Raw genomic sequence first — 26,761 nt, 5'->3', positions numbered from 1 at the left:
AAGAACTGTTAATATGTTTAACATGGCTGTGTAGGTGTGACGCAAGAATAATAGTCAGTGTAACTTCATGTATTGGAGTAGGCATTTATTTGATGACTTTGTTGTATTAAAATGCATATTGTATATATCCTATACAGATATCTAATTATTAATTTATTAGTATATTTATTTAGCTGTTTTGATGCAAGTCCTTAAATACTTAAGGGTTGTGTAAGTCTCTAAATTTAAAACATGTTTCATACTCTGCTTGTTCTTCATTGGTGCAAACAAGAGAAGCCTGGAACACTGCTGTCTGAGTGCAGCTTGGTTGGCTGAATCTTTCGTGGAGTTTGTCATTGATTCCATATGTGTATCTACTGTCTAGCCCTCACAGTGAATTGGGTATCTTTTTATCTTTGGGAAATCTTTAAGCAATTTGACTTAATCAGCTTATTGTTCAGTAATAAAGAAATAACATAAGGAAAGTGATTTTAAATACTGTTTTACATGAAAAAAAAAACATGTTACTCATTCACTGTGTGAATATAGCTCTGTATTACTATTAATTCAACATCGTTAGCCTTGATAAATTATTTTGTGTGATTTAGCCTTGAGATAAGGAAAGAAAATACTGTTTTTCTTACAAAGGAAAAGCAAGGAGATAAATGTATTTTTGTTACCTCTAGTATGTCCACATAGATATAAGTAACAGGTTAAGGGGGAGGAGTGGCCAAAAATATCACAAGTATTTTATATCATTTTCTTGCAACCTTAGCACTTCACTGTGAACATTATAAATGATTCTCCTTTAGGTACTGACCTGCTTTGGAATGATGTATGAAATAATATGTGTTTTGCATGTCCTGTTTGTAATGAAAAAGGTCATATAGTATCATTTACATAATCTCTAGCCAGAAATGAACTCCAGCAATATCTTCTGTATAACATATACATTATCTGAGGTTTAAAACTCTCATTATTCATGAAAGTTAATTTTACAGTGGGTGTGAATGATCTATCTTATGGCTGCTTTTTTTGATCATTCTATAAAATAATATGGAGCAAAGCCTGCACAAATATCAGGAAAACCAGTAAAGAGTGATGCATTTGCTTGACTCTGTGTATACCCGATTGGATCTTGATTGATGGCAATCATTTGTCTTTGTCAAAAAAGGAGAAAAATTCAGACATTGAAATAAGACTGCTATCAAACTTTCTACAGTGGCAGAAAGATTCTATTAACGTAGCCTGAGAGTATTAACTGTCTCTGCTAGAAAATGATAAAGAATGTTAATTTTTTTTTTTCTTGAGCGTGTTTAAGTGTAAACTGCGTTATTTTGCTGATGTGCAAAGACTAAAGAGGGTACGCTGCAGATTTATGACACAATGGATTTGGAAGAAAAAAAGAGTAAATTACAAAAAAATAGAAAAGAGAGTAAAAAAAAGCCAAATACAAGAGCTTAATCCTTCTGATTATGATTTCTCAACAAAACAATAAAAGTTTAAGTAGCAGAGTGTCGTAAAATCCTTAATGCCGCATTCCAATTGATATTGAAGCTTTGAAGAGCAACTTCAAAGGAGGTTGAACAAGAGCAAAAAATAGATATAAAATAAACAAAAAAAATGACATGCTTGGTTTTGGAAGTCCTTTTGTATGTCGGGTCTAGGAATATTGACCCTTTACTTGAATGGGTTTTAAGGCAACTTCCTTATTAATGAGTCTTAGAAACACGAAGCATATGCTGGTGGGTACTATTGCATTTATGGCAAAAGTGTTATTTATCGGGATGATACTGCTAGAAATACAGAAATATTTTTACTTTTTAAATCAAGGAATGTCATTCCATGTATACAAAAAAAAAAAAACCCAAAAAGCCAACAACAACCCAACACATGATGGATTTATCATGCCTTTTGTGTCTGTCGGTTTTATTATGCGTCTCTTATGACCTCTGGTTCTAAATAACAGCATTAAAGTTTGATTACTGAAATAGTACTGAAATTATGAACACAGCGAATTGTTTCCATGGGTACTCACTCTGCCTTAGTAAGGCAATTTTTTTTTTATCCTATCCTTTTAAGAAATAAGGCAAGTGTATTTTCCAACTTCAGTGTTTACTAGTCCTTGATGCATCCTTATACATAGGTCATTCTGAAAGTAATGCCTCCTATTTATTTCCATGGAAACCACAATAGATACACAGAACAGTATAACACTGTTTTGTAGAGCAAATTTCCAGCTACAAAGCACTCTTTTTCAACAGTCACCATCTTTAGCATTTTCACCAGTGATGCACAAGAGCCTGCATGCTGTACTCCTAAAAATCTGCATCAGCAGAGATGACCCATTATCACCACCCACTGCCTCACTGTGCTCACATCCACTTCTCTGTCTCCATAATTATTCAGCAAGCATCAGTGAATGTCAGTGGGTGCCATTTTTTTCTGCATGGAGGAATTTGATGACGTCTTTGCTAGCTGAGTAAAATAGAAGGCATTACTTTTCAGATCAACCCTTATAAATAAGTATTTGAGAGATTTTCATTTAAAGGACAGCTGAAAGTCAGGCTCTATCAAAACTGGGAACCAGGAGCTTCATTTTTTCACTAATGTGCTTTATGGCCCTTGTCATTTTAAAGCGTTTGTCAATTTCTGCACTGTGTGTTCTTGAGCATGTTTTCCAGGTTTGCCTTACTTCATTATGTGCCTGAGCATGTTGGCAAGCTCATGATTAAAACATGAAAAGGCACAGTGTTACCTGTTGTCACTTAAAAAATCTTAACATCATTAAAATGTTGACAGTTTTGGATGGATTCATTTGAGAACTTTCATGATGCTGTTGCTATCCTGCTGAGGATGCTAAAATGTGATTCCAGACTGGGGAGGTATTTATTCTTCTCAGTTTTGTGGGGGAAATGATAAGGTGGTTATGAAAAATAACCATTTGTTACAAAAGATGACTAGCAGGATTGAAGTCTTTGCTGTTTTATTGAGCAACTGTGAGATTACTTCATGAAAAAAAGTTCTGGAAGTGGTACCAATGGCTTCACATCCCCTTCTCTGAAAAACACTGAATGAGCACCAGACTGATAACGTGGGAGAGTGTTAAGATTGAGGTTCTGTTTTCAGGTAGCATTAGCATCAGAATTACCTTTAATGTCCTAATAATCCCCACTGCTTGTATGTACTGTGATACAGTCCTTAATTAGATGAAGAAAAATTCTCATGCTCCTTCCTCTGCCTCTCACCCCTCTATCTACACTTTGTGCTGTTGTCTGCCTGCATTTTCTGTTACCGTTTGTTCTACATCAGATTTCCTATTTGCCTTCCCCAGGCTTTTGTCCTGGGCAGACCTGTGTTAATGCCATCCCCTCTTTTCTACCTCTTCTACTGATTCCCAGCTCTGTTCTCTTCTTGATCACTAGCCGATCATGTCAGCATAATCCCTCCCTGTGGCCTCTCAACTCTCACATTTTTATCTGCAGTGACTTCCACATCTAGATGCTTTCTTTATTGCCTCAACAACAAAGGTATTTTGTCTGTTCTCTGTTTGGATGAAATAATTTCTTCCTTTATGCTGCTTACATTGTAATCAGTGTAGAGGGCACTGTAGAAAGACAACTGAAATGTATTTGTAGCAGTGCATCTCAATCTGTCTAGGGTAACCTCTTCAGAGAAAGCTGAGATTGTTTTCTGTTCAAGTTATTCGAGGCTTTTCCTTAGCTGGTCTTCAGTGGATCAACTAGTGGGAATCCTTAGTGGAAATACGTGTGTTTGTCATGGATATGAACTGTGACTGTTCTCTGAGTTTGATGCACACAGTCACAGTCTTGGCCTGTGATATGGGGGTATCTGGAAAGGATCATGGGAAGAATGGGCAGCATCTTCAAAGGCGTTTTGCTCTTAGCAGGCATCTCCTGATTGTATGTAGACTGTGATGGCAAAATGTGGCCATTGCTATGGCTTCATTTGGCAGCTTTGCACAGAAACGATAAAATAAAATAAAAAAAATTAAATTTCTCTTAACATAGCTAATTTTGACTTAGGAAATTCTAGTCCAAGTGATTAAAACTTAGTAAAGATCAAGTAATACATTACAACTTTGGGTAATCAGAGTTACCTCCAAACTTACCCCTTGTCAAGCACTCAAAATTTTGTCATTCAGTCCATGTCACAGTATAAATTCAGCAAAGGAGCCTATTGTGTTCATTAACATGTTAAGTTCTTAACCCCAAATCCCACGGCGTGTTGTAATCTCTGTGATAATTGTCAGGCAGTCTCTGTTCTTTCTGGCCCCTTCCCTCACTGGAATTTTTTGGGGAAAATACCATCTTGCAGCGATTAGTATCAAAGATTGGTTACTTCTATCATATAGTTTGGTAAGTAATCCTTAGATATTGCTGTGATTTGCTGCTTTCCCATATTGTTTCACACATGTATTTCATTTCCAAACTTTAGCAAAGTTATTCCCTATAAAGAGGGTGAAAGTCTAGATGAAAGCCATCCCTCTTGTGAAAGCCATATTCTCTATCCCTCTTAGTGACTGGTACAACAAAGTAAATGTTAATGGTGCATGATACTGAAAATGAATCCTGGTGACCTTGAGAAGCTGCAGCAAAAGATCAGATTTTGAGTCCTTTTGCCATTGTTTTATTTTCTGTATTTTTACTTTTATTTTAAAAATGTTGTACTAGTCGCTGTGTGTACGTTCAGTATTTGAAACTATCGTAAATATTTGAAACATCCATAAATTACTTTAAAAAGCAAACTGATTTGCTTATAGTTTTTAATTTTATTTTTCATTTTTCCCTTCGGGGGAAACAAACAAATTCTATGTGGAGGTAACAAACTCTGTAAACAAGGTTTCTTGGAAAAGTTGTATTACATTACTGTATCAAAATGTTCGAGCTCTTGGATTTTTCATCTTAAGCTATTCAAAAGAGAAGTTATCTTAGTTTAACAGGAATAATGCATGATTATTACTAAAGCTGACTAGTGGAGAAAGATGTAGCTTTACAGATAATTACACATATAGTTTATGCACATGGGAGGAAGATTGTGTTCATAGAAGAAAAAATGCATTGTGATGCAGTATGCCTAAATTATGCTTCTAAATATATTTGTGATAATTTAACAGCACTGTGGTCTTAAATAAAAATAATATTCTGTGGAGAATTTACCTAAAACAGGAAATAACAACTCTAGGAAAATAAATAATTAAATGATTGTATGGTTGTTCCACTGAAGAGTTCTGCTCTCACGTTTGTGTTCTGGACTTCAAATATACAATTTACAGTTTTCTTAGGGACTTCTTTAATACTTAAAGGATTGCTCTCTTCAGTGTCCCTCCAGTTGTTTTTCATAAGTGCTAACAATATCACATCCTGTTCAGGTCCTTGATTTATACACACCAATGGAATTCTGTAGTCTGGAAACTAAGGCTTCCCCAGTCCACTTAAAACTCTTTACTTTGAAGCCTAAATGACATATTAGAAAAGAAATTAGCACGGTCCCAGCCTGCTGTTCTTCACAGTAGTAATTCTGCCACATATCTGTACTCTGGCCCTGAGAGTTGAGGCTGTTGATACATTTGGATGTGTTTGAAGTCTGCTTCTGCATACTGAATGAATACTTGGAGGAGAGGCACGCTAGAAGGGAGAGTGGTAGCAGACAAGCCTCATAAGGCTCAGTAACTCCCCTAAGCTGGAAACAGCTGGCAACTGGCTGAGTGTCAAGGGAGTAGTCATAGATGGTCAGCTTATTCTTACTCAAGCTACCACTGACATTTTTGATGTTTTCGGATGCAGAATTTGAAGCTAACCTTTTGGCGACAAAAGATGCAGCGATTTCGGGGCTCTTGTCCAACAGGTGCTGTCACGTCCCTGCTCGGGGGGGGAGGGGCAGGCAGCGGTAGGCTGTACGTGGTGCTGCTGCAGTGGTGCTGTTGGATACACTTCAGCGTGTTACCCACGTTGCTCTGTTCTCCCCTCTGATAGGGAAATGCTTCAGACATTTTGAGGGGCTGTGGGACAGGGATTCACAGATTAAAATGCTAACGCTGTTAGTTTCTGATTGTAAAGTGAAGCTATGTGGAGGAAAGAATATTGCAATGTCTCTGTATTGCTCAGTGCAAGTGTTCCTCACCAAGTTCGTGGTAGCACAATTTCTCGCTTAAAATAACTATAGAAATCAAGTTTACATCGGCTGCCTGTGATATGTCACCATACAAATGTTCCTCCTCCAGGAGGAAGTCCTTGAATTATTATATTAAATGAGTCTTGGGTGGTATAGCACTCCAAGCTTGCTTGTGCTTTTCTGGATGACCCTTTAGCAACGCCCCTAACATTACTAAGGATGGCATCTGCACTTGCTGTTTGTTAACGTAGCCAAGGGATAGCTGTGATGTTCAGGAGCTGGTTACTGGCTTCAGAGCTTTTCTGACCCTTGGCCACCAAGAGGTCAAGGTTTGCTGCAGTAGAGTGGGAGATTAAAGCTGCAGATATTTAGACCGGATCATATTAGAACTCAGTTGTGTTCTAGGTAGAAGCAGTTCTTTAATTGTCCAAATGGTGGATGATAGCTGAGCAGAAAAAGTGGCTACAGAGTGCCTTCCTACCTCTTGACTTTGACCCCAAATGCATGCTTCCACATTTCCAAATGGAATTTCGCACATCAGCTCCCAATCTTGTGAGCTCTCGTCTCACCTGACCGGACTGCCACCCCCTAACACTGCTTCTCCACTCTCTATGGTAGCGTATAGGTGCAGTTTCTTGCCTAGTTCTCATGGGCACTGTGCCTAGAGGGGCTGCTGCTTGGCAAGGGGCTTCTCCTGAGCAGCATATTCCCTTGCTGGCAGTGTGAGGGAGCAGCTTACTGCCTGACTCCTTGCTGTGCTTTCAGTTCACTGACCATGTACCATGTGACAACACCCTAGAAGAAGATAAGTTCCAGTTACTCCTTCCTTCATTTTAACTGTGGCTAAATACCGTATGCTCCATGTGGCCTGAAAAAGAGTGCTTCATCATAATTTGGTGGTGTTTTTATTTTTAGTGACCTTTTACAAGACTTTCAAATGAGAAACATACTTAATTAAACTTTTTAAAGGTTTTTTTTTTGTCATTTTGTTGCTTCTTGACTATGCTATGCTGTTATGCTAACAGTTAGGAGTCTTACTCGGTATGCTCCTAGTGGTCTTGCTGGCTTGTACGTATTGTTTCCTGTCTCTCAGAGTGGTACGATGTTTGCAGTTACTTGAACTCCTTCTTACATATGTTCCTGCAATCATCACCTGGTGAAGTCATTTCCCAGATTTTTGCCTGCCTTGGATTTTTAAATCCTGAATTAAAGCTTTGACAGATGTGTTAGCCTTGAAATCATGCTGGAATGGTGGTGCTTTTGTTGTTGTTTTTGTTTGTTTGCTTTTGAAATTATGCAACATTTGATTTTAATTGTATCGTCATTACCATACAGGGAGTAGAAGAAACATATAGAAGTTTTGAAGTTGGGTGGTCTGTAAGATTTTAGTATTGTAACATGTAATCTAAAGTGATCTTTTTCTCTAACGTATTGTTTTTAACAGTAGTTAAACATGTGGTGAACTTCAGAGTTACCTGTTGCCCATAGTATACTTGAAAGCAGAGTAGCAAGTGTGTTCAAATTAATTTGTGATTGAGCAAGATCTTGAAGGAAGAATTTTCTATCTCACCACATGCACTCAAATTCTGTCCATAAAATAAATAAAGCCCATGTATCTTGTCATTTAGAGACCCCAGAGACAACTTTGCTTTATTATTCCGGGTTAAAAAACAAACATGCCATGTGTTAGCTGGCCAAAGTTTCTCTCTCTCTCATAATTTGGAGAATATTATTTTAATCACAGGGACCAATACGTTCCTCTCTCCTGAATGCAAAATGTTTTGGCAGGCTGATTTGAAAACAAGTGATCTTCAACAGACCTCACATAGGTTCATTCTGGACTGGAATGCTACAGATGTTGTACCTTGTTATCTTTTCTACTCCTCTCTTTCGTATATGTCAAATTGCAGAATTAATTTTATTTGCTAAGATTTCCACTTACTTTGGGAAAAAAAATAGAGCAAAATTTTGGGAAGGATAATATGATTAGTGTAGACCTTTCTGGGAGAGGACCTTTAAAAAATAATTATTGGAATTTGTGTTAGAAGAGCATAAAGCAGAAAGGCATTTGCTGAATTGGAGGGCTGCTCTGTTACATTTTTTCAGAAGCAAGAGAAGTATCAACTGTTAAGAAAGCCATAAAAGAAAAGGATGTAGGCTAGCCACAGCTCTGAGAAGTGCAGGTATGTGGGAATGTGATTTCATCCTGTTTCTTCTAGAAGTAACGGTACTGTAGGTGAAATGTTTGGGGTCAGTTTATGCTAAGATGATTAGAATTCTTTTTTTAGAGCTTTGCTCTAATTCATGTGTTTAATACTTTTGGGTTCAGAACAATCTACAAATGAAATGTTTGGGTGAAAATTTGATTTGTCTATACAGACACGGGGAAGGATTGTCATCTGAAATGACGAGCTACTGGAAAGAATTAATCTGCGTCATAATATTTCAGTGTACATTACAGACGGCATACGTTCTGTGGGGAATTATTTGCGTGCGAAGATGTAGATCCTTCCTGTCTATGTGCTTGTGAAATGGCAAAGGAAGTAGATAAAGATTTTTCTAGCTGCTTTACTGTACACAGATATATCCTCCAACCCATATTGTTATGCTCTTTTGTTCATTTTTTTAAGGATGGGATGCTTGTTACTACTGACTAGATTTCTATATCATCAGAAAAGCATCAAAAGATAAATGCAATAAAATTAAGTGTACCTTCTTCTGAAACATAGAATATTTATTTGTAATATGAATAGAAGTTTGTGGGATCTTTACGAGCTCTAGTTATTTTGAAAAACCAATTAAAACTTGCTGACTATGGCCAGATGTAGTGTGTGAGAGATGTGGAGACACCTTTGAGCAGCTGAGTCAAAGCCTCTGTTCACAGATTCGTGATGCGGTCATTCTTCCATGACTGAATCGCATTTGAACTAATCTTGGTCAAAGCCAACAGAAGGGTTTGATGTTAACTTAGTACTTCCATAGGGGAGATTTCACTTAATTTATAATTAATCCTGATAGAAATACCAGCAGAATTGCAAGATGGGTGTCTTTAGAAGTGTAGCTGTATTTTAGTGCTCACAGTAAGATCAGCCTAAGGTAAGATAATGGTCGCAGCGCACATGGTTAGTGCTGCATCGTGTATTTAAGTGGGCCCTCTTTGAAGTATCCTGTGCACTGGAATGCCAGCACTTCAAAGAATGCTGCCTCAAAAAAAGCTGCAGCTGTGGGTAGCCACCAAGGGGTTAATAAAGATCAAAGAAGAGCATACATAAACTCATACATAAACAGAGCTGTTTTTAAACTGGGAGTTAAAAACACCGTCATCTAGAACAGCGACACCTTAAAGGTGGGCTTGTCTATAACTTGACATGGTGCTTAATAATGTGTAAAGGACCAAAACATTTATTGTCAATATTTCTTTCTAGTTTGCTTTTGAAATGGGAGGTTCAAAGCTTGTCAGTGCAGAAAAAAGCCTCTGTGATATCTGAAATTGGCATTGTTCCTCTTCTTTTGTTTTGCATACGCTAGTTAGAGGGGGATGGATTTGGGGTATAATTCAAAGGACAGAAGTAGGGAGGCCTGGGCGGGGAGTTGTGTGACTGCATTGTCTAACAGATGGCACAGACAGATATAATATTACAACTATTTACCTATTTAAGCCCTCAAACAGCATTTGTACCAATTTTTAAAATGCAAATCTCGGAATTACAGATCTGTGCTGTTTGTACTGTTTTGTTTATGTGGGGAAATAGCATGAAACAGCTAGTAGGACATGCTTCCCTTGCTGACATCTCCATTTTTTTTTTTTCTTTACAGTGGAAGCACATAAGGTTTAAACTGTCCTGAGGTACCTCACAATCATACAGATCCCCAGAGTAACAGTTCTGTGTAAATTCCATGCAAACCTTGTGCCCAAAGCTCACACCTTACATTGCACATCTGTTTATTCTGAAAGATGTGCAAAAGAATTGCACTGCTTCCTCTTCTGAAAGCTCTGGGAAAAAAAAAAAACAAAAACCTACGCCTTTTGTTAACACTGCAATACAGATAATGACAAGAGACCTTTTTGGAAGGTCCTTTTTAGGAATGTTGTCTTAGGAAAGAGTTAGGAGAAGCAAGTAGACTGTGCTAATCTAATAGATTGCATTAATATTATGCTTAGTTGTTATTGTATCAGAGATGTTTTACTCATTGCTCTTGGCCTTTTGTTACAGCAGGTTGCTGTCACTACAGCAGTGACTGTGGTAGGGATGAAGAGCCTGCCCTATGCATGATGCATTTTGCTTAAAGGCTTCGACTGCTCCCATTTGTGGAAATCTTTCTTCTGAAACAATTGAATATAGATGTCTGTGTGGGAGAAAAATGGAGGTACTCTGAGAAGGCACAGACTGCTATGTTGCAGCAACATCACATGATATGTCTCCCTTAATATTAAATACATTCTCAGTTATCCTCTCCTTCCCTCTTCCTTTCACCTCACCTACACCTTTCTTTGCCTAATTTTTAGTTAGATAGTTGCCAGTTAAAACTACCATAATTCAGTCTGCACCAGAGCCCCTCCAGTGTTTGTGTGAATGTGATCTTCTTTCACTGGTTTTGCCATTGAAGAAAATATGTGTAATGTAGGTGGTATTTCCAAGGATCTCAAGAAGCTTGCCAGGAGTTAATTAATCTTTAATATTCTGACGTGGATATATTATCAGCAAAGTGCTATGGAATGCACACAGTAAGACAGAGAGCAACTGGCCAAATAATATCTTAGTGACAACCAAACCTTCTCCTGTATGTTTTGCTAATGTAGGTAGTGCTGTGAATCAGATCCAGTACCTGATTTACTGTGAAACAGTCTTTTTCCTGCTGCATTGGCTAGCTTTTGTACTGTGGTTAGGTTTACTGGCTGGCAGCAAAGACACCAGTTTGTGGGATTTCTGAGTCAGATGCAGAACTTGGTGCTGTTGCTGAGAACTCACTTGTCAAGCTACATCTTCAGGGCCATGCTTCAGCAGTGTGAAGCACAGTCTCCTGTTTTCTGAAATGTTAGATATTTTTGATGACTTTATAAACTGTTAATGGCATTTGTACTCAAATTGTTCTTTTGAATAATACTTAGACATGTACTTAGATTTATCAGTGCGCTGTAGTGTAACTTTTTTTTTAATTGTGCGTTGTGAAAGCTTATTCAAAGAGTAGGGCAGGGTTTCAGAAAATGTTATACTTGATTTCTGAAATTACATTTTATCAAGTCAGTTGGAAAAAAAGATGTATTTTGAAAGGCAGAACACTCGAGGTTTGTGTTTAATGTTCTAGACATGAAGCTGTGTGTATGTATGCGATATAGGCAGGTGCATCAATGCAGGTGTGTTGCTTTTGGTGCCATACAGTCTGCTAGTGGTATTCTTTCAGGATTTCTGCAGTTCTTTCTAGGATTTCATCACTTTTATCTTTGCATTGACAGTTGAATATGAATATCTCTTGCTGTTTTTTGGAAAAAATAATTTTACTTAAGTAGCAGGAAAGACTGGCTTGAGTGTTGGCATGATATGTTTCACAGGAAAGATAAAGCTACCAAGATATAGAGTCATGTATATTACTGACCAGAATTAAAATAACCCAGCGTTTTTTTTTTTGTTTGTTTTTGTTTTTTCTTAAGAATGGGGCATTCATATTTCATATTCCTACTTAACTTAAAAGTAGCACCTGATATTGTGCATGAGCTGTTTGATGAATCATGGCAACCGAAGACTTGAATCACTTAAAACCAGAAGCTTTGGTGTAGGCATGCAGTTAGAAACAGAGGAAATTTCAGAATGTTTTTTCTCCCAGATTTCTTTCCAAATCTGTCATGTTGCCTCTGATGAACAAATGGTGTTGCCACTCTGCGTTTGGTTCTCAAACGAATTTAGCTCAGATCTTTGCGTTACTCCTCTCAAATTGGCATAGGTGACTGATGGCCTTGTGATGGCCTTAGAAGAGTGCCAGGGGATTGATTTGGTTTGCAGATTGACTTACCTGCCTGACTCTACAGTTCGAGTTCCAACATGAAGTCTCTCATATGGAAATTTATCTTGGTGTCTTCATGCAGATTTAGGACATGTGAATGGGGTGCTACACTTGCTGCGTGATTACCATCTGTAGTCTCATTCTGTAGCCTGGTAAAAGCCTTGGCTTCTGAATGCATCTATGAGATAATTTCTAGCAGTACAAAATTGACGTTGGCTAATGTTTTCTATCTGCGTTTTATGGAAATAATTGCTATGCACCAAAGCAGAAACTTATTTCCTTATAATAATTTAGTTCTCTGCCTCTGCAGGTGGTTTCTGTAAAGATGTGCTGCTTTCACCTTTCTCTCCTTTTCTTTGTTTCTCTTTCTTGTGCTCCTTTTATTTTTTACTTCACTAATATAAAGATCTGCTTGGTTGCTTCTTCGGTGTGCTAAAATCCATTCTTTATTAGCTGTTGATCCAAACACAGCCCCAAGACCCCTGAGACTATGGCTTGTGTACATATACTGTTTCTGTTCTTTTCCCCACCTTGCAGAGTACATTTTGTATCCACACCAATGACTGATTCTTTCCTGTGGACCTAAAGATAACAAATATGCAATGGACAAAAAAATATAAGAAGTAATTCTTCAGCAATTTCATGATCCTCTCGTCGCTCTGTGCTTGTACTGCTTAGATTCCGTTTAAGTCTTGTGTAAGATACGAGGACCTCAAAGTTATTCCCAAGCCTAAAATACGTTTCTTACAATGCCGTAATAAAGCTAGCAGGCCAGTTGGAGTTGGTGTGCTTTGTTTCCATTAGGGTTGATCTTTGAAACTGGTAGAGACAATAGGTTTCCTGATCTTCTCATTCTTGGAATTAAGATATGTTGGCATGTAAAGCTTCCCTTTGGCCAGAGTGAAGCAACCTTTTCCTTTACATTATATGCTCAGAATCCTTCTATAAATGTTATATTATACAATTGTTGTGTGTTTCATCCAATTTGCACAATTTTAACTATCTACTTAGCTAGATGGGAATCGAGAAGAAAGTTTGTCATGGTTTAATCTCAAGTATGAGTTCATAGCTGGCAATTTGGAGAACTTTTCGAAAAGAAAGCAGTGTAATGGTATTTCTATTTGAATACAGAGTTTAATATAAAAGTATTGCTTTTATTCATTCAATATTGTTACTAAGGAGCCACCAATTACTGTGTATCATGTTAGTGGGGCCCCTGACAAATCCATGCAAATCATACGATTTATAATTCATAAATCCCCAGTCCCCTGAGGAACGTTGCTCTTGCACTTACACTAATTGAGTACTTATGTTCATTGATCCAGTCCATATAGCACCTTTAGTCCATATGGCATCCTTTACTGCAGGGCCAGGAGCTTCTGTTGTTAAAACAAACAAGAAAACCTTTAGTTAACAGCAACTGTTCTTAAAATCCAGTTACTTGGCCCTTTGCTTCGTTATGCTTTGGTCTTTCAGCTAGCAGACTGCAGCCAAGTCAGAGCAACATTTACTTTAGGTTGCAGAGGTATACAGGAGGTGTGCTACACCATTCCTGTTCGGGGATTGGGCTGGGAACAGTCTGCTCATCATGTCTGTGAATGAGTTGTTCTGGTTTACTGGCTTACACTGGTACTAATGCACATTTCTCTCAGTAGCTGCTCTTAGACGTGGCTCATTTAGACGGTAGGGATTTACTTTCGGCTCTACAGTTTTTTGTTGGGTGTTTGTCTGTCTATGTGTAAAGAGTACTTTTCTTTTTTTCCTCTGGTCGCACAGTAGTTGCCAATAGTTATAAATGCCCAAATACACAGTTGAATAGCTGGTATGTGTGAATAGTCATTGCACTGGCGAAGAACGAGAAATCTTAGGTAAATTTCATATGGTGAATGGCAAGTAAGGGCACAGGACTAAAGATAAATTGCAGTTCAGGATAGTATTTCGATCGTAGTTTCCTATTTTTCTAATAATTTTCACATAGTGTTGTAATATGGTATAATTTAAATTATTATCCAGAAGAACGACAGCACTTAATTCTATCAAAACTGTAGAGAGATAGATGAATGACAAATTAATAATTTACCACCTTTGCATAATACTGTGGCACGGAATACCAGAAGGATTGATGGCAGAAGAGGTTAACAAATTTTAGCAGCTTCCATTAGCTTTTCATTGTCATATGTTTGTGGCGCTGACTGAAATAAGCTTTGTAGGAGATCTCAGTCTAGGGAACTAATTACTTGTGCCGATTGCCATACTGATGAATAGACCCTCATTGTATCATTCCCCTGAAGACGAGGAGCAGTCTGTGATTCACGACTGCATCCTGGCTGATATTTGATAATAATTTTAACAGATAAATGTAGGTAGGCAGAATGATGAAGTGCCTATCCATGCTCTCTGACTATCAAAGGCATGCACGTAGCCAGCTGCGTTCTGCCTTTTTTCTATAATCACTGAAGGAGAATTTTAAGTTATTAATCGAGCTTCGAATCTTCCTGTGTTTTATGCTGCTTTGTTTGGTTAATTATTCCAAAACCACTAGACTTTATAATCAAAGCACTCAAATTGCAGCACGATTGTCACACGCAAAGTGCATATACGTGTTGAGATGTTTGTTGCAAATACTTTGGTATTGTTCTGAAACGAGACTGGGACGGTGAAGAATAGTGCTGCCTTTTTCTTGATTCTAGAGAAAGGCGCAAATTTAACAAAGCTAGATGCAGGGATATACTCCACTTTTTTAAATACGATTATTTTGTCTGCTTTTTTTATATCTATGAATTGTGTTTAAGAGGAGAGCTTTGCAAACGGTCATGGCTTTTGTTAGTACGTGTGCTTGAAACCTGGGTTTATATTAAATAAAACTAATTCCTGCCTTTAGATCTCAAAACTAAGAATATAGATATTGGGTTTTTTTAACACTGGGATCTGTAAATTAGTCATGGCTATTCATTTGTCAGTGTTGACAGCTATGCTCTCTATTAGCTCCTGGATCAGGGATGGAATATGTGTACATGGCCAGTTATTGTTTTAGTACTAGTTACATGAACAAACAAAGCCAGTATTTTATAACTTGGGCGTACAGGTTTTCAAGCTATAAACCTATCGTGACTAATCTGTGAGTCAGGCATTTTTTTGTTTGCTTATTTTGCTGTACCCGAAATTGTGGGGTTTTTTGGTATGTTTTCTAGGCTAAAATATCATTTTACAGTGGCGTTCAGTCATGATCATCTAATGAGATACTAACTGGCACTTATATATGACCATATTAAAAAGATCTACATATATTTGGAGCTCACAATGGAAAATAATGAATTTGATATAACCTTTTCTAGATGTAATTTTTTAAAGGTATGCCTTCGATATAGCAATTATTACACATCATAGCATGTAGTTTTTAATTACATGTAAAAACACGACTACATAAAGCAGAAATCCAATCTGATTTGCTTGGAAATAGATTGCTATTTCTCTCTTCTGGAATGGTTTATTTAAAAACAGTAAATGGAAAAGAAATGCATTTTCTTGTGTTGTTCTAAGCCTCAGGGGCTAAATGTAATGAATATTTTAAGAGATTATTTTAATTAAATTCCTGCACATCTAAACAGAGTAATATTTTATTATCACATACATAACCATGTAACTGAAGTATTCATTAAAGTTAACACTTTCTGGACCAAGAATTCATGGTATGATTTACTGACCTTGTGCAAAAAGGCACAAATTAGGAAGAAAAATGAAGGGGGACAGACTTTGATTAATATAGGTAATGCTATACCATATTTATAATAGCCTTTTCCCTATTCTGGTTTATAAATGCAGTCACTGAGAAAGGTGCCCTGCTGAGGCTGAAATGAGGCTGAAATCGGAGCACATGCCACTAGAGTGTGGGGAAACTGATCACACTGTCAGCAATTCATTTCAAAATGATGTATTTAGTGCTCATTTCACCTTCCAAGAAAAAAGGGAAAGGAGTTCCTTAGACTGGAAGGTGATATTGTTATTTTCAAGGACATACCTAAGTAAAAGATTGCAGAAAGGGGGGAGGTTAAAAAAGAAGAAAAAAAAAAAAGGCAGCACAAACAAGGAGAGCTTTATGCAGAAATTCAGTGCTACCATGCTGTTTGATAATTGCTAACATATGTGGCTCCTCTGTTTCATTGTAGTCGTCCTCGTGAGTTCTGGCGCCTTGACTACTGGGAAGATGACTTGCGGCGCCGGCGACGATTTGTGCGTAACCCCCTCGGATCGACACATCCTGAAGCGACACTAAAAGCAGCCGGAGAACATGGTCAGTGTAAAAACTGCTCCTCGCCTATAGCAGCAGGTTACAGTACCTGAGGCGAAGGTTAGACCTTCCTTCCTAGAAGGTGCTATAAAATTGTCCCAAATGCCAGAAGGTTTGTCACTGCGTTTCGGACGTGCTCAGTACACAGATGAACTGATGGTTGCTTATCATAAGCGATGCTGCTGTTTGTTAAGCACCCTCGTTACATCTTAGCTGGGACATGACGTGTTGTGCACGCTTTGCGTATGGTGATTACAAATACAGTTCTTGCTAAGGATAAGAAGAGGGTATGCAGTCTTGGGACGCACGTTCTTGTGGTAAATTACCTTTTTAGGACTTAGTAACTTCAAAATACAGTAGTCAAAAATTCACGGCAGTTTTTTCAGTTAGCCTTATCATATATCTGTCTATCTTAACAGATAAGTGAAAACAAAAATAACACTTCCTGAGCTAAACTTTATTCAGACCTTTGCACTTGTTTAAATCCTCAAGGAATGCTGTAAGAATTTGATATGGAAGATATTAACAAATGCCGAGAACATAAAGCACTGTTCACCAGTAGATGGTACCGATGACTTCTACCTGGTGATTTTCAAAACAGATGACATTTTTGACAGGGCTTTTTCCTTATTTTATTATCGGGGATCACTTAGCTACACGCTGCTCTCTGTTCTGTAAGAATGCATTAACAAAACAAAGGCAGTGATCGGTTTCAGAACTCTTACAAACCAAAAGATAGAAAGCCAAAGCTTTGGATTTTAGTCTAGAATGTTTGTCTTCGTGATCTATTGAAGAAGGCTATTATTGATCTATTGAAGAAAGCTATTATATCTAAAAATAATTTGATCATATTTAAAACAGTACCCTTCCCCTTGAGTGCACTTCACTGATTAGAATCATTTAAATGTAGGTATTATTTTTCTTTTTTAGTCACACTCACACACACATTATACGTGGAGGCATTCACTTCATGTTAATTTAAAATTATTAGGACTGCTGTATGGGCATGGAAGAACATTGCTGTCATAAAGTTAGTTTCTATCAGGCATCTTAACCTCTTGCACTCAGCCTTAAAGAGCCATTTCTGGAAGAAAATGTCTACAATATGTCAGCTGATATAATGCCAAATGTGACATCAGTCCTTTAAAATAAATGACCATACAGAGAATAGTCAATAAAGTGATCTAAAAGCAGTGTTCATAGAGACCTACATCATCCTGAATAGAAGAGGAACAAGATGTAGAATTAATTAACCCAATTCTTGCTTTGGGGCTCATTGTTGTTAATACCGTTTGTTGTTTTTATGCCGCAGACTTTAATGACACAAGATATCTTTCTGTTTAATGCCACTGGATAAAGAAGAGCTGCCCCCTTTAAAAATGGTGTAGTTTAGATTTAATTGGTTTTGACACAGTTAGAAGTATTCTCCTCACATGTTCCTGTTTAATCTTTATATTGTTTGTCAGGGCATAGAAAAATAACTCTTATTTTTACTGCAAAATATTTACAGCCCCTACCTGTGTTTGTACAACTAATTTTTTCATAGGAACGAAAGATAAGTGCACACTAATAGAGTTATTCATCTTTCGTAGTGACGTGATACGTTCATTAATCCATGCCAGTGTTTCAAGGGCTATCACTCATACTTGGTATCTAATTGACAGGAGTACAGTTTTTGTCAATACAAAATAAAGCTGTATAAAAGTAGCCCTATCTAATAAAGCGTAGCTGATAGCTAACCATGGTAATTGGAACAGAGCTAATTTTTTTGTTACTCCTTCTGTTCAGCATTTGCCATCTATTACAGTGTTCAGTTAGGTGTAGTTTCTTGGTGTTGTTTCACTCTGAATTTAATTGCACAATACCCTCGTTGTTTGTTGTCATTCTGTTTATGTACATACTGAGTGAATTTTCTAGTTTACCTTATTATATACGTAATGTCTGAAAGCATAGTTAATGGCTGTCTTCCTGAGTGTAGATTGGAATGCAGCGCTCATTGTTTTTGGGCTCTCCACTGGCAAGGTGTAAGATGACCCAAGTACAAACTGAGGTTCAACTAGAAGCTACGTAGAATGTATACAAATACAAAAGTGCTGTGTGTGTTTATGGGTGGAGCGTGCAGTTGACAGAGGGGTCGGCCTAAATAATCATTTGATCTTTTTAATTCTGAAATGTGCTTACAGTTTTTTAGTGTTCACCAGTTTCGGGTCAGAAAATAGCTTTGTTTTCACATTTTCATAGCCAGATATTCAGGCCCTGGTTCCAGGATGTGAATATCCTTAGAATTTGCAGTAGATTTTTCCTTGATGTTTTATGATTACTTGTCAGTAACTTATTAATTATTCTATTTCAATTAATTTTGTGTGCCTCTGGTGAAAAAGCATTTTGAAATGATGAATCAAAGGTTCCCCACTGCCTATTTAAGCTTTTCTAAAAACAACGTAACAAAACTAAAACCTGCAACAGGATCTTGCTGAAAGGGAAAATAATGCATAAATAATGGAAAAGTACTATTGCATGTTTGGTAGTATAGATTTTAGTACACTGGTAAGTACACTTTAGCAACTGCTGGGTGTTTTGCAAATCACATCAGATGTGCTCCGTGTCCCAGAGAGCTCAACAGTCAAGCAAAGATTACAATTTGCAACTGTGAAAAAGCTTCAGAAGCAGTCAGAAGCCTAGATATTGTTCAGTAAAACCTACCCAGAACAACAGCCATCAGCTCTGTTGCAGCCTCGTTGTGTGTCTTAGTAGCAAGCACCAATCTTTTCCAGGGATTGATTTGATTTGAAGGAGAGCCTCTGGTGCAGAGGTGGCAGAATAAATACCTGAAGACTGATGTTCTCTGTTCAGACAATCAATACCAGCCCCATGACTATACTTCTGGCTACGTTCTAGTTAAAAACAAATTTTTTAATTCTGACAATTTAATTGCCATTCCCAAGTTCACATTAACTTGCCTGGGGGAAGAAAAGGCTTTAGGTAATTTTTCAAAGGAAAAAAAAATCTTTCCAAAATGGGTATTTATAAAAGTCAGTCTGGTAGTATACTGGGGGGCAGCGGAAAGACAGGTAAGAATGGTTTGGGATGGAAAGAGTTAACTCTTCTTTGTTTCCTCTTTTCACTTACTGTTTAGAAACAAAACCAAAATATTTAGAAATCGTATAGTTATGGAAGTCAGAATTCCATTCCTGGAAGCTTAACATCATGCAAAAAAATGAGTGATTGAAGCCTGTTCTAGTTGGAGCCTGACCCCCCCACTACATGATTTTGCAGGGTAGTCTTTATCTACTTGAAAATGCAGTATCTGGCTTGTTAGCAGGTGATTTTGTCTCTTTCTTTATGTTAATTCACATTTCTTAAGAACTGGGCGGGGCTGGGCTGGGCTGGAGAGCAGTCCTGTTGCAGCCGGAGCTGCGCTAGGGACATTGTGACTGAAAGCGTGGGGCACTGATCCTGTGCAGTATTGAACTTGACTGGTCAGTTGTCTTTGCCGTAGCTCAAGGGATGAAAAAAAAAGTCTTAAAATTAATATTTAAAAAAATATGATAGAAAAGTGCTTGTTTTTCCCCAACGTTGTCTTAATAAAATAAAATAAAAATAAAATAAAAATGAGGGGAGCTTCTAGGAGACCTTATTTTTTCTTATAAAACCAAGTGAGAGGAATTATTTTTAATGCATCTTTTCCTATAGTTACTTCTTCTGATATATTTGCCAGATATAAAACATACAGTCTGTAGTAGTGAAGTATCTTCTGCGTGGTGCTTTCTGATGCTTTTTGTTTTTCAATATCTTCTAAACATTTCATTTTTTCTTTAAGTTGTAGACAGATAATTCGGAATAACCTGCCCTTCTGTGAACGTTGTGAGCTAAATGATTATTTTTACACCCACGTGTTCCAGAGATGGAACTGGAACGAATCAGGCTCTATGCGAATATGTTTGCAAAAAGCTCCTTGAAGAAAGCAGGCCTTAGCAATCTGCTTGGGAAAGATTGTGTGGAAGTGCATTAGTGAAATGTGGCAAAGAAATGAGTGTGCCAGGTACACACGGCACGAGCGGGTTGTCACCTCCTGTGCACAACATAGGCCGTGCCTTTTGGTCTTGATCTTGACAACGTGTGTGTGAATGAGAGGAGCTGTGCTGGGCTGGTGCCAGGAGGTGCAGTGGTGCCAAGAAGAGGCGGGTCTGGCAGAAAGCAGCCTGCCCTGGCAAATGGCTGTGCAGGATTTGGGACCTGGAGCATGAGAGCACCCCTGCACGTGCGTGGGAACCGAAGGTGTCGTGTGATAACCAAACATGCCACGTGGTGGCATGCATCTCTGGCTGGTAACTGCAGAAAAAACTAGACTGTGGCCTACAGAAGTATAGGTGAATCGATGTGGATTGTGGTTCATTTCTGCACAGATATTCACGTGCCCTTGTGCCTGGGGGCTGTGGGTGCAGTGCTTTGTTCAACCCGGTGTAGAACACGCAGATCCAGGCTGCCTGGATCTGCAGTGTGTGCATGCAGTGTGCGGCCCTGTGCCACACCACTGTGTTTGCATGTGTGCAAAAATGGACTAAAAGAACCTCTGTGTTAAATCTCTTCTTGAAAAAGGCAGTTCTGCAATGTGAGTGTGTTTCTGAATTGCTGTAAGAGAGTTCGGGAAATAAATACCTGGGTGAGGGAAGGAGAGGCAGGAGGTATGTATTTGTGTTGCTTGATCGTCTCCGGTTGGAAGCTGCTGTACCAATTCTATTTTTTCTTAATGGTAGGATGACAGAATGTGTCTCAAGTTGTGCTGAACTCAGAGACATGAACCTTAGAGTTTGGCTTTCAGTCTTAAGTGAGAATAGTTAGAAGGTGAGAAATAGCATCTAATAGTGAAGGGGGCCAAAATGCGGATGGGGGTCTGAAACAACACGTCCTTTGCCGGCAGTAAAAAGAAGTAGAAAAATAAAGCTGATTCTCGTCTATTTTATCCACGGAATGGTTTTGTTCTCTTTTACCTTTTTGATCTTTAGCAGAAAGCTGCTGGGCTGCGGAGCGCCAGTGCATGTGGTGTGTGTTAGTACTCTGTCGGTAATTTTACTGCTGCTAACTTAAAATCCTCCAGGGGGAGTTAATTACAGGAAAACCCTTCTAACCATCAGCCGCATATTTCCATGACAAGAAGGGTTTCAGCTCACGCTGAACAATTCCAGAATCAAAGTTACCGTTATTTACATGGTTGTGTTGTAGAAGAAAGGAAAACTTGGGTTTGTACGACGCTGTTAAGCCTTATTGATCCTTTTTATTTTTGCTTATGTACGAGCGGCAGTGATGGTTTGGGTGAGAAATTATCTTGAAGAAAAGGAAGAGTATTCTGTATGGTGTGATGAACCTTTTTTCTTTTAACTCTATTTTATTTGGTGACGCCCACAGCAAGCACGGGGCATTTGTTGGGATATTGTAGGGTTTTTTTTTAAATTATTATTATTTCATTTTTTATTTTGTTATTTTTCACTGAACCTCAAAGTCTATTACTTGTAATTTATGTGCATATATTTAGTTAATATAAACTTTATAACTCGCCACTGGGGACTTGCCTCCTGCTGTAAACATTTGCACGCTAACGCCGGTTTCGAGCAAGCAGCGCAACTCCCGTCGTGCGTGGGCAGCAGCGAGCGGTGCGCTGCGGCTTGCTGCTCGCGGGGCGCGGTTCTCCGAGGCGCAGCGCCAGGGGCATTGTCGATTGCACTGAAGAAGCAGCGGGCTCATTTTAAACTTCTGTGGGGGGCGGGTGAGAAGGGAGAAAAAGCGAGCTCTCGTCTCAGTTTGTTTTGGTTTTGGCTTGCTGCTGCTTTGAGCTTGCAAGCTAAGCAAAACCGCCGCGCAGCCCGCCCGGCGGAGACGGGGCCGCCCGAAGCTCGCGGCGGCAGCACGAGCTGCCCGCTCCCGCCCGCCTCGCGGCGCCGCCGGCACGCGCAGGTTACCGCGGCGGTCCCCGCGCCTCCTGAGGGCAGGTGCACGCGGCCGTCCTCCTCGCCCTCCCGCCGGGGATGCGAAGGAGCCGTCCCGCCGCTCCGCACGGTGCCGCTCGCCGCCGACGAGACGGAGCGGGGCGCGGAGCCTGGCCGGGGGTCGACGGTGCGAACGGGAGCCGCGGGGAAGAGCCGCTTGCGGGCTCCGCTCTGCTCCGCCGTCGTCGGCGTGGAGCGGGCTTTTAATAGGGTTAAAACGAGTTGCGTCCTGACATCAGAGGATTTAGGCGGCTGCTTCCCGTAGGTAGTCCCAAACTGCGTTTTCTTTTGTGAACTTTCATTTTTGTACGAGAAATAACAAACCTGCTGTACCCCTTTGTCTCTGAGACCTGACAGAGCGCTGTGCCTTTCTCGTTGCAGCTCCCGATGAAGATATACTTGTTAAGGGAAAGCAGTCTATCAAGAGTCAAGCTTTAGGAAATCAGAACTCAGAAAGTGAGATTCTCTTGGAAGGCGACGACGATATCACGTCATTCATTGAGGAAAGAGAAGTGGAGAACCTAACGGGTAACTGCAGCTATCTGCTTTCCGCTCAGCCTCCTTGCAGCTTAAGTTCTCATCCCTCCTGCTCTGTGGTGAATAATAGTTGGCGATGCACACCAATACACTGTCCCTGCCCACAACTGAAACCTTAACTTCATTTTTTTGTGTACATCTGATGCTGGGAATTTACCTGAGGAGAGTTGTGCATATTCTTTCTTGGATTGCTACAACCTGCCTTGCAGATCAGATGCCTGTATTCTTGGAAACCTTCTTTAGAAAAAGCAGCTCTGCTCAGCCAAGAACTTCCTTTATTTTTGACCTTGTTTCATTCCTCAAAACATAAGGCCCAGTGGGCAATTAGGCAAATTTGTAATTAAAGGCTTTCAATAGTTACCTTCCCCCTCCCCTCCCCCCAAGTTTCTAAAATTTAACATCCTAATTATTCACTCGCACTTGAAGGATCCGTGCAATCTGTAGATTTAACTCCTCTAAGTCCCCCAGTTCGAGTCCCTTCTCCACCATACCCATATTTGACTTTACTGTTCCTGGAAGAAAATAAAACCAGCAGTACTTCAGTTCCTTGAACTTGATGAATTTTACCAAGTTTCCTGCAGCCTTTGCTGATGTTGCATTCTAAGTGGAATGAGTCTGTTCAGTTGAGAATGTAAATAGTAACTTCCTTGGTTTGAGGACTGGGGGTTACAGAGCATCATCATTGTTATTTGAGGGGCATGGGATTACTCAAAAACACAGATTTCTCTGTGTCCTTCTGTTTTCTCAACTGGTTTCCCTTGCTCATTTTCCTTAGAGAAAAATTTCATTTTTTTAATAATTCTGGTTTCCTGAGAGCCTGATGTTATGAGCCTCCATTAAGATAATTTACGGAAATTAGTGCAAGTGATTATTTACTGTCAGTTTGCTCATCCCTTGTCTGAACTGCTTTCCACTCTTTTCAATTTTTAGAAACAGATTTTAAAATACAGTGTAATAAAAAAAAATAATAAACTTGGGTGGGAAGGGTGAAGTAAAAGAAGGAAGCAGGAGCACAATAGCACTTTATGTATGTGAATCTCCTTTTCCTTCCTTTCTACCAGGAGCTTTCTTCTCAGCAGCCTTCTCTGTTTCCTTCTCTTTTATTATATATTCATTGCTTCTAGTAATACATTCATACAGTAATAGAGGTGAAAGGGGAGTTTAATTATATAATCTTGACAATGGCAATAGGATTAAGAAGTAATCCCCGCTAATAAAGTGGTGTGGGTTAGAAATGAAGTGGAAATTGTCAGGGGTCTTCTGCAGGACCTAGACTGCCCCAGCTTCTGCAGCTGTCTGCTTGCCCTGTAATTGAATGTCTGAGAGTGATTGAAAAAATGTTATTTCTCCTCTGGATTACATGCTAATGTACAGAGGGCAAAGGGAGACAGCAAAAGAACACATAGCTGCTTATTTCATCCGTTTGTGGGGGTGAGCTTTGGGAAATCATGGCAGTTCTGCAGCTATCTCATGCCCATCTGCAAACACAATGTATTTGTACATTGGGAATAGAGGGCAAAGCTGCTCTGATCTCAGCAGAGCATCTCTTCTTTTGTCCTAGTGGCACACATTGAGATTGATGCGAGATTAAGGACCATCGCCCTCCTAACAATTGATGGAAATGACAATTCATCTGAATTTTTTGTCAGTTATTCTCACATTGATTACCTGAACGTGTGTACCTCATTTTTAGATGCTTTATTAAAACAAAATCATCCGTGTCACTTTCGTTATCTTCTGCTGTTTTATAAAAGCCAGATATTACTGCAACCGAGGAACTTCATTTTCTCTCCTCATCATCGTCCAAATGACCAACCTAGCCTGTTTCCTTTCTGTGCATGCTAGTTTCTATAACAGATCCCGTATTGCCACGTCTGTGCCCAGCCTATTGTTTTCAGTGGTCATCTGATCTGTCCCTGTGATAAGCCCTGTGGAGATGTGATTATTACAATAAAAATTCATTGAGTTGGAAACCAACCCTCCAGCTGTTTACTCCCATAGTCCCCAAGCTACAGTAACACTACGTGGAATCCTTGAAAAATATTTTGTGTGAAATCAAAGGCATCTTTAAAACATTTTACTGTGGGCTCCCTAAGACTGTGTAGCTTTGACAATAGGTTTCTGTCATCTGTGAGGGAATGCTTCACAGCCAGACAGCTTTGAGCCTTGTCTGCTCTGTTCATCTTTGTAGAAAGCTATTGAAACTGCCCACTATCTACAGAACGTTTTTGACAGTGGGATTTCGAGTGTTTGTGTGTGCACTCCTCATATTGCATACGACAGAAGGAACGCGAGCACTGAAGTTTCTTGAAAAGAAAATGCATCTGAGTGAAAACCGTATCTTGCCATGCTAAAGCTGACTCTGGTGATTGTAATATATGCATCGGTTTGCAATTGTAGTGGCTTCAACTTTGCGCGGAGCAGAGAAACTGTAAATCTATTACATATGTTCTCTTCGGGGATAAAAAGATTCTTGTTTTTTAAGGAAGAGCTAAGATCTTTGTTTTATTTATTTTTGTATTTTGGGTTTGAAAAGCATGTAGAGTTGTGAAAATGGATGATGTTTGCATTCTTTGGCAGGTCCAGTTGCCCTGAGCGCGCCAGCTCAGCTGGTGGCACCCTCGGTGGTGGTGAAAGGCACTCTGTCCATCACTCTTTTTGAGCTCTACTTCGAGGTGGATGAAGAAGATCCCAGTTTTAAGAAAATCGACCCGAAGGTAAGAGATCATTGACCCTGAGCTCTGAGAGATGATGACAAATTACCCGAGCCCTTTAATTCTTCATCCTACTCCCTTTACCTCTCTTGGCTCTCAGTGTTCCTGCTTCACTAAGTTTGCGACTGACTGTATATGTTCGCGAACTTCTCTTATGCGACACCTCCTCTCCTCCCTGTTCTCCCCCTCCCACAATTCGACCCTACTTGAATGTTAATTAGCTTGCTGCAAATAAAGCTCCAGGGAGGCATCTGAAATAAAGACATCTTGAATCGCAGGCCTGTGTGAACACAGGAAAGTCCAGCGAGGCTGTTAGCCCAAACGCCATGCTCTTCACTTTTCAGTGCTTCTGCATTGTATTATTATATAACGGATTTTATAGGGCCTGTTACTATTTATGGTGCCTAAGCAGAAAAGTTAATTGCCCTCTTAAAAATACGTTCTCGAACTGACTTGTTAATTTCCACAAACTTTATTTGCTCTGAGTTACTTGATGGCCGGAGTTGGTTTAAAATGAGAAACCTGTCTGTAAAATCCCAATTTCAAGGGCGGTATATTCTGAGATGAGCTTAATGAGGTTACTTGCATGTTCTACACAGCATCGCAGCAGCGTTTCAAAAGCATGACATGTTACTAGCAAATATTCTTGTATGCCACTTTAAGCACGCGGACGTCTCCTGGTTTGTAAATATCTGCTTATTAGAAAACACAGTGCTGATTTCTTGGTGAAGGGAAATAAGTCACCGGAAGACATAGTGGTTTTGTGCCAATCTGTCGGCAGCACCCTGTGTGTTAAGCACCGGTTTGGTTCTTAGTTCCTGTGGAGTAAGCAGCTCTTGACTGTATTCAGTATGGTCTGGGATCATCCAGTGTTATCAGGGGAAGAATTCATTTTGCCAAGAACGCTCTCAAACCCTTGTAGCTAGCCGCTCGTATAGAACTGGAGGTCAGAGAGTGATTTTATGTGGTACCGTAAATGAAATTTAACTTCTTTTTTTGGTCCTGAAACCTTCTGGAAATTATTTTAAGTGCACTTAAAATTTTGACGTGCTTCCTCTTTCCATAGTACTTTTTAAAGTACGGAATGGTAGGAAACGTCTAGCATGTAAAATGTGGGGGCAAGT

The 26,761-nt window shown here is 39.3% G+C and overlaps 1 protein-coding gene across 4 annotated transcripts in view; it reads left to right on the top strand.

Annotated features, from left to right (window-relative positions):
- The window catches only part of LRBA (LPS responsive beige-like anchor protein), a 363,630-nt gene that overhangs the window by 175,078 nt on the left and 161,791 nt on the right, over positions 1 to 26,761 (top strand). For all 4 annotated transcript variants that reach the window (XM_065736365.1, XM_065736363.1, XM_065736364.1 and 1 more), the window contains 3 exons: positions 16,281 to 16,405; positions 22,768 to 22,914; positions 25,504 to 25,640. In XM_065736365.1, coding sequence (XP_065592437.1) covers positions 16,281 to 16,405; positions 22,768 to 22,914; positions 25,504 to 25,640 — 409 coding nt within the window. The remainder of the gene's footprint in view (positions 1 to 16,280; positions 16,406 to 22,767; positions 22,915 to 25,503; positions 25,641 to 26,761) is intronic.

Source organism: Cyrtonyx montezumae, unplaced genomic scaffold (genome assembly GCF_038088225.1).
Source record: "Cyrtonyx montezumae isolate F1298 unplaced genomic scaffold, pur_monq_1.0 scaffold_2, whole genome shotgun sequence".
Lineage (NCBI taxonomy): Eukaryota > Metazoa > Chordata > Aves > Galliformes > Odontophoridae > Cyrtonyx > Cyrtonyx montezumae.
The sequence above is the reverse complement of the archived record's forward strand: the minus strand, read 5'-3'. Positions and strand labels throughout refer to the sequence as shown.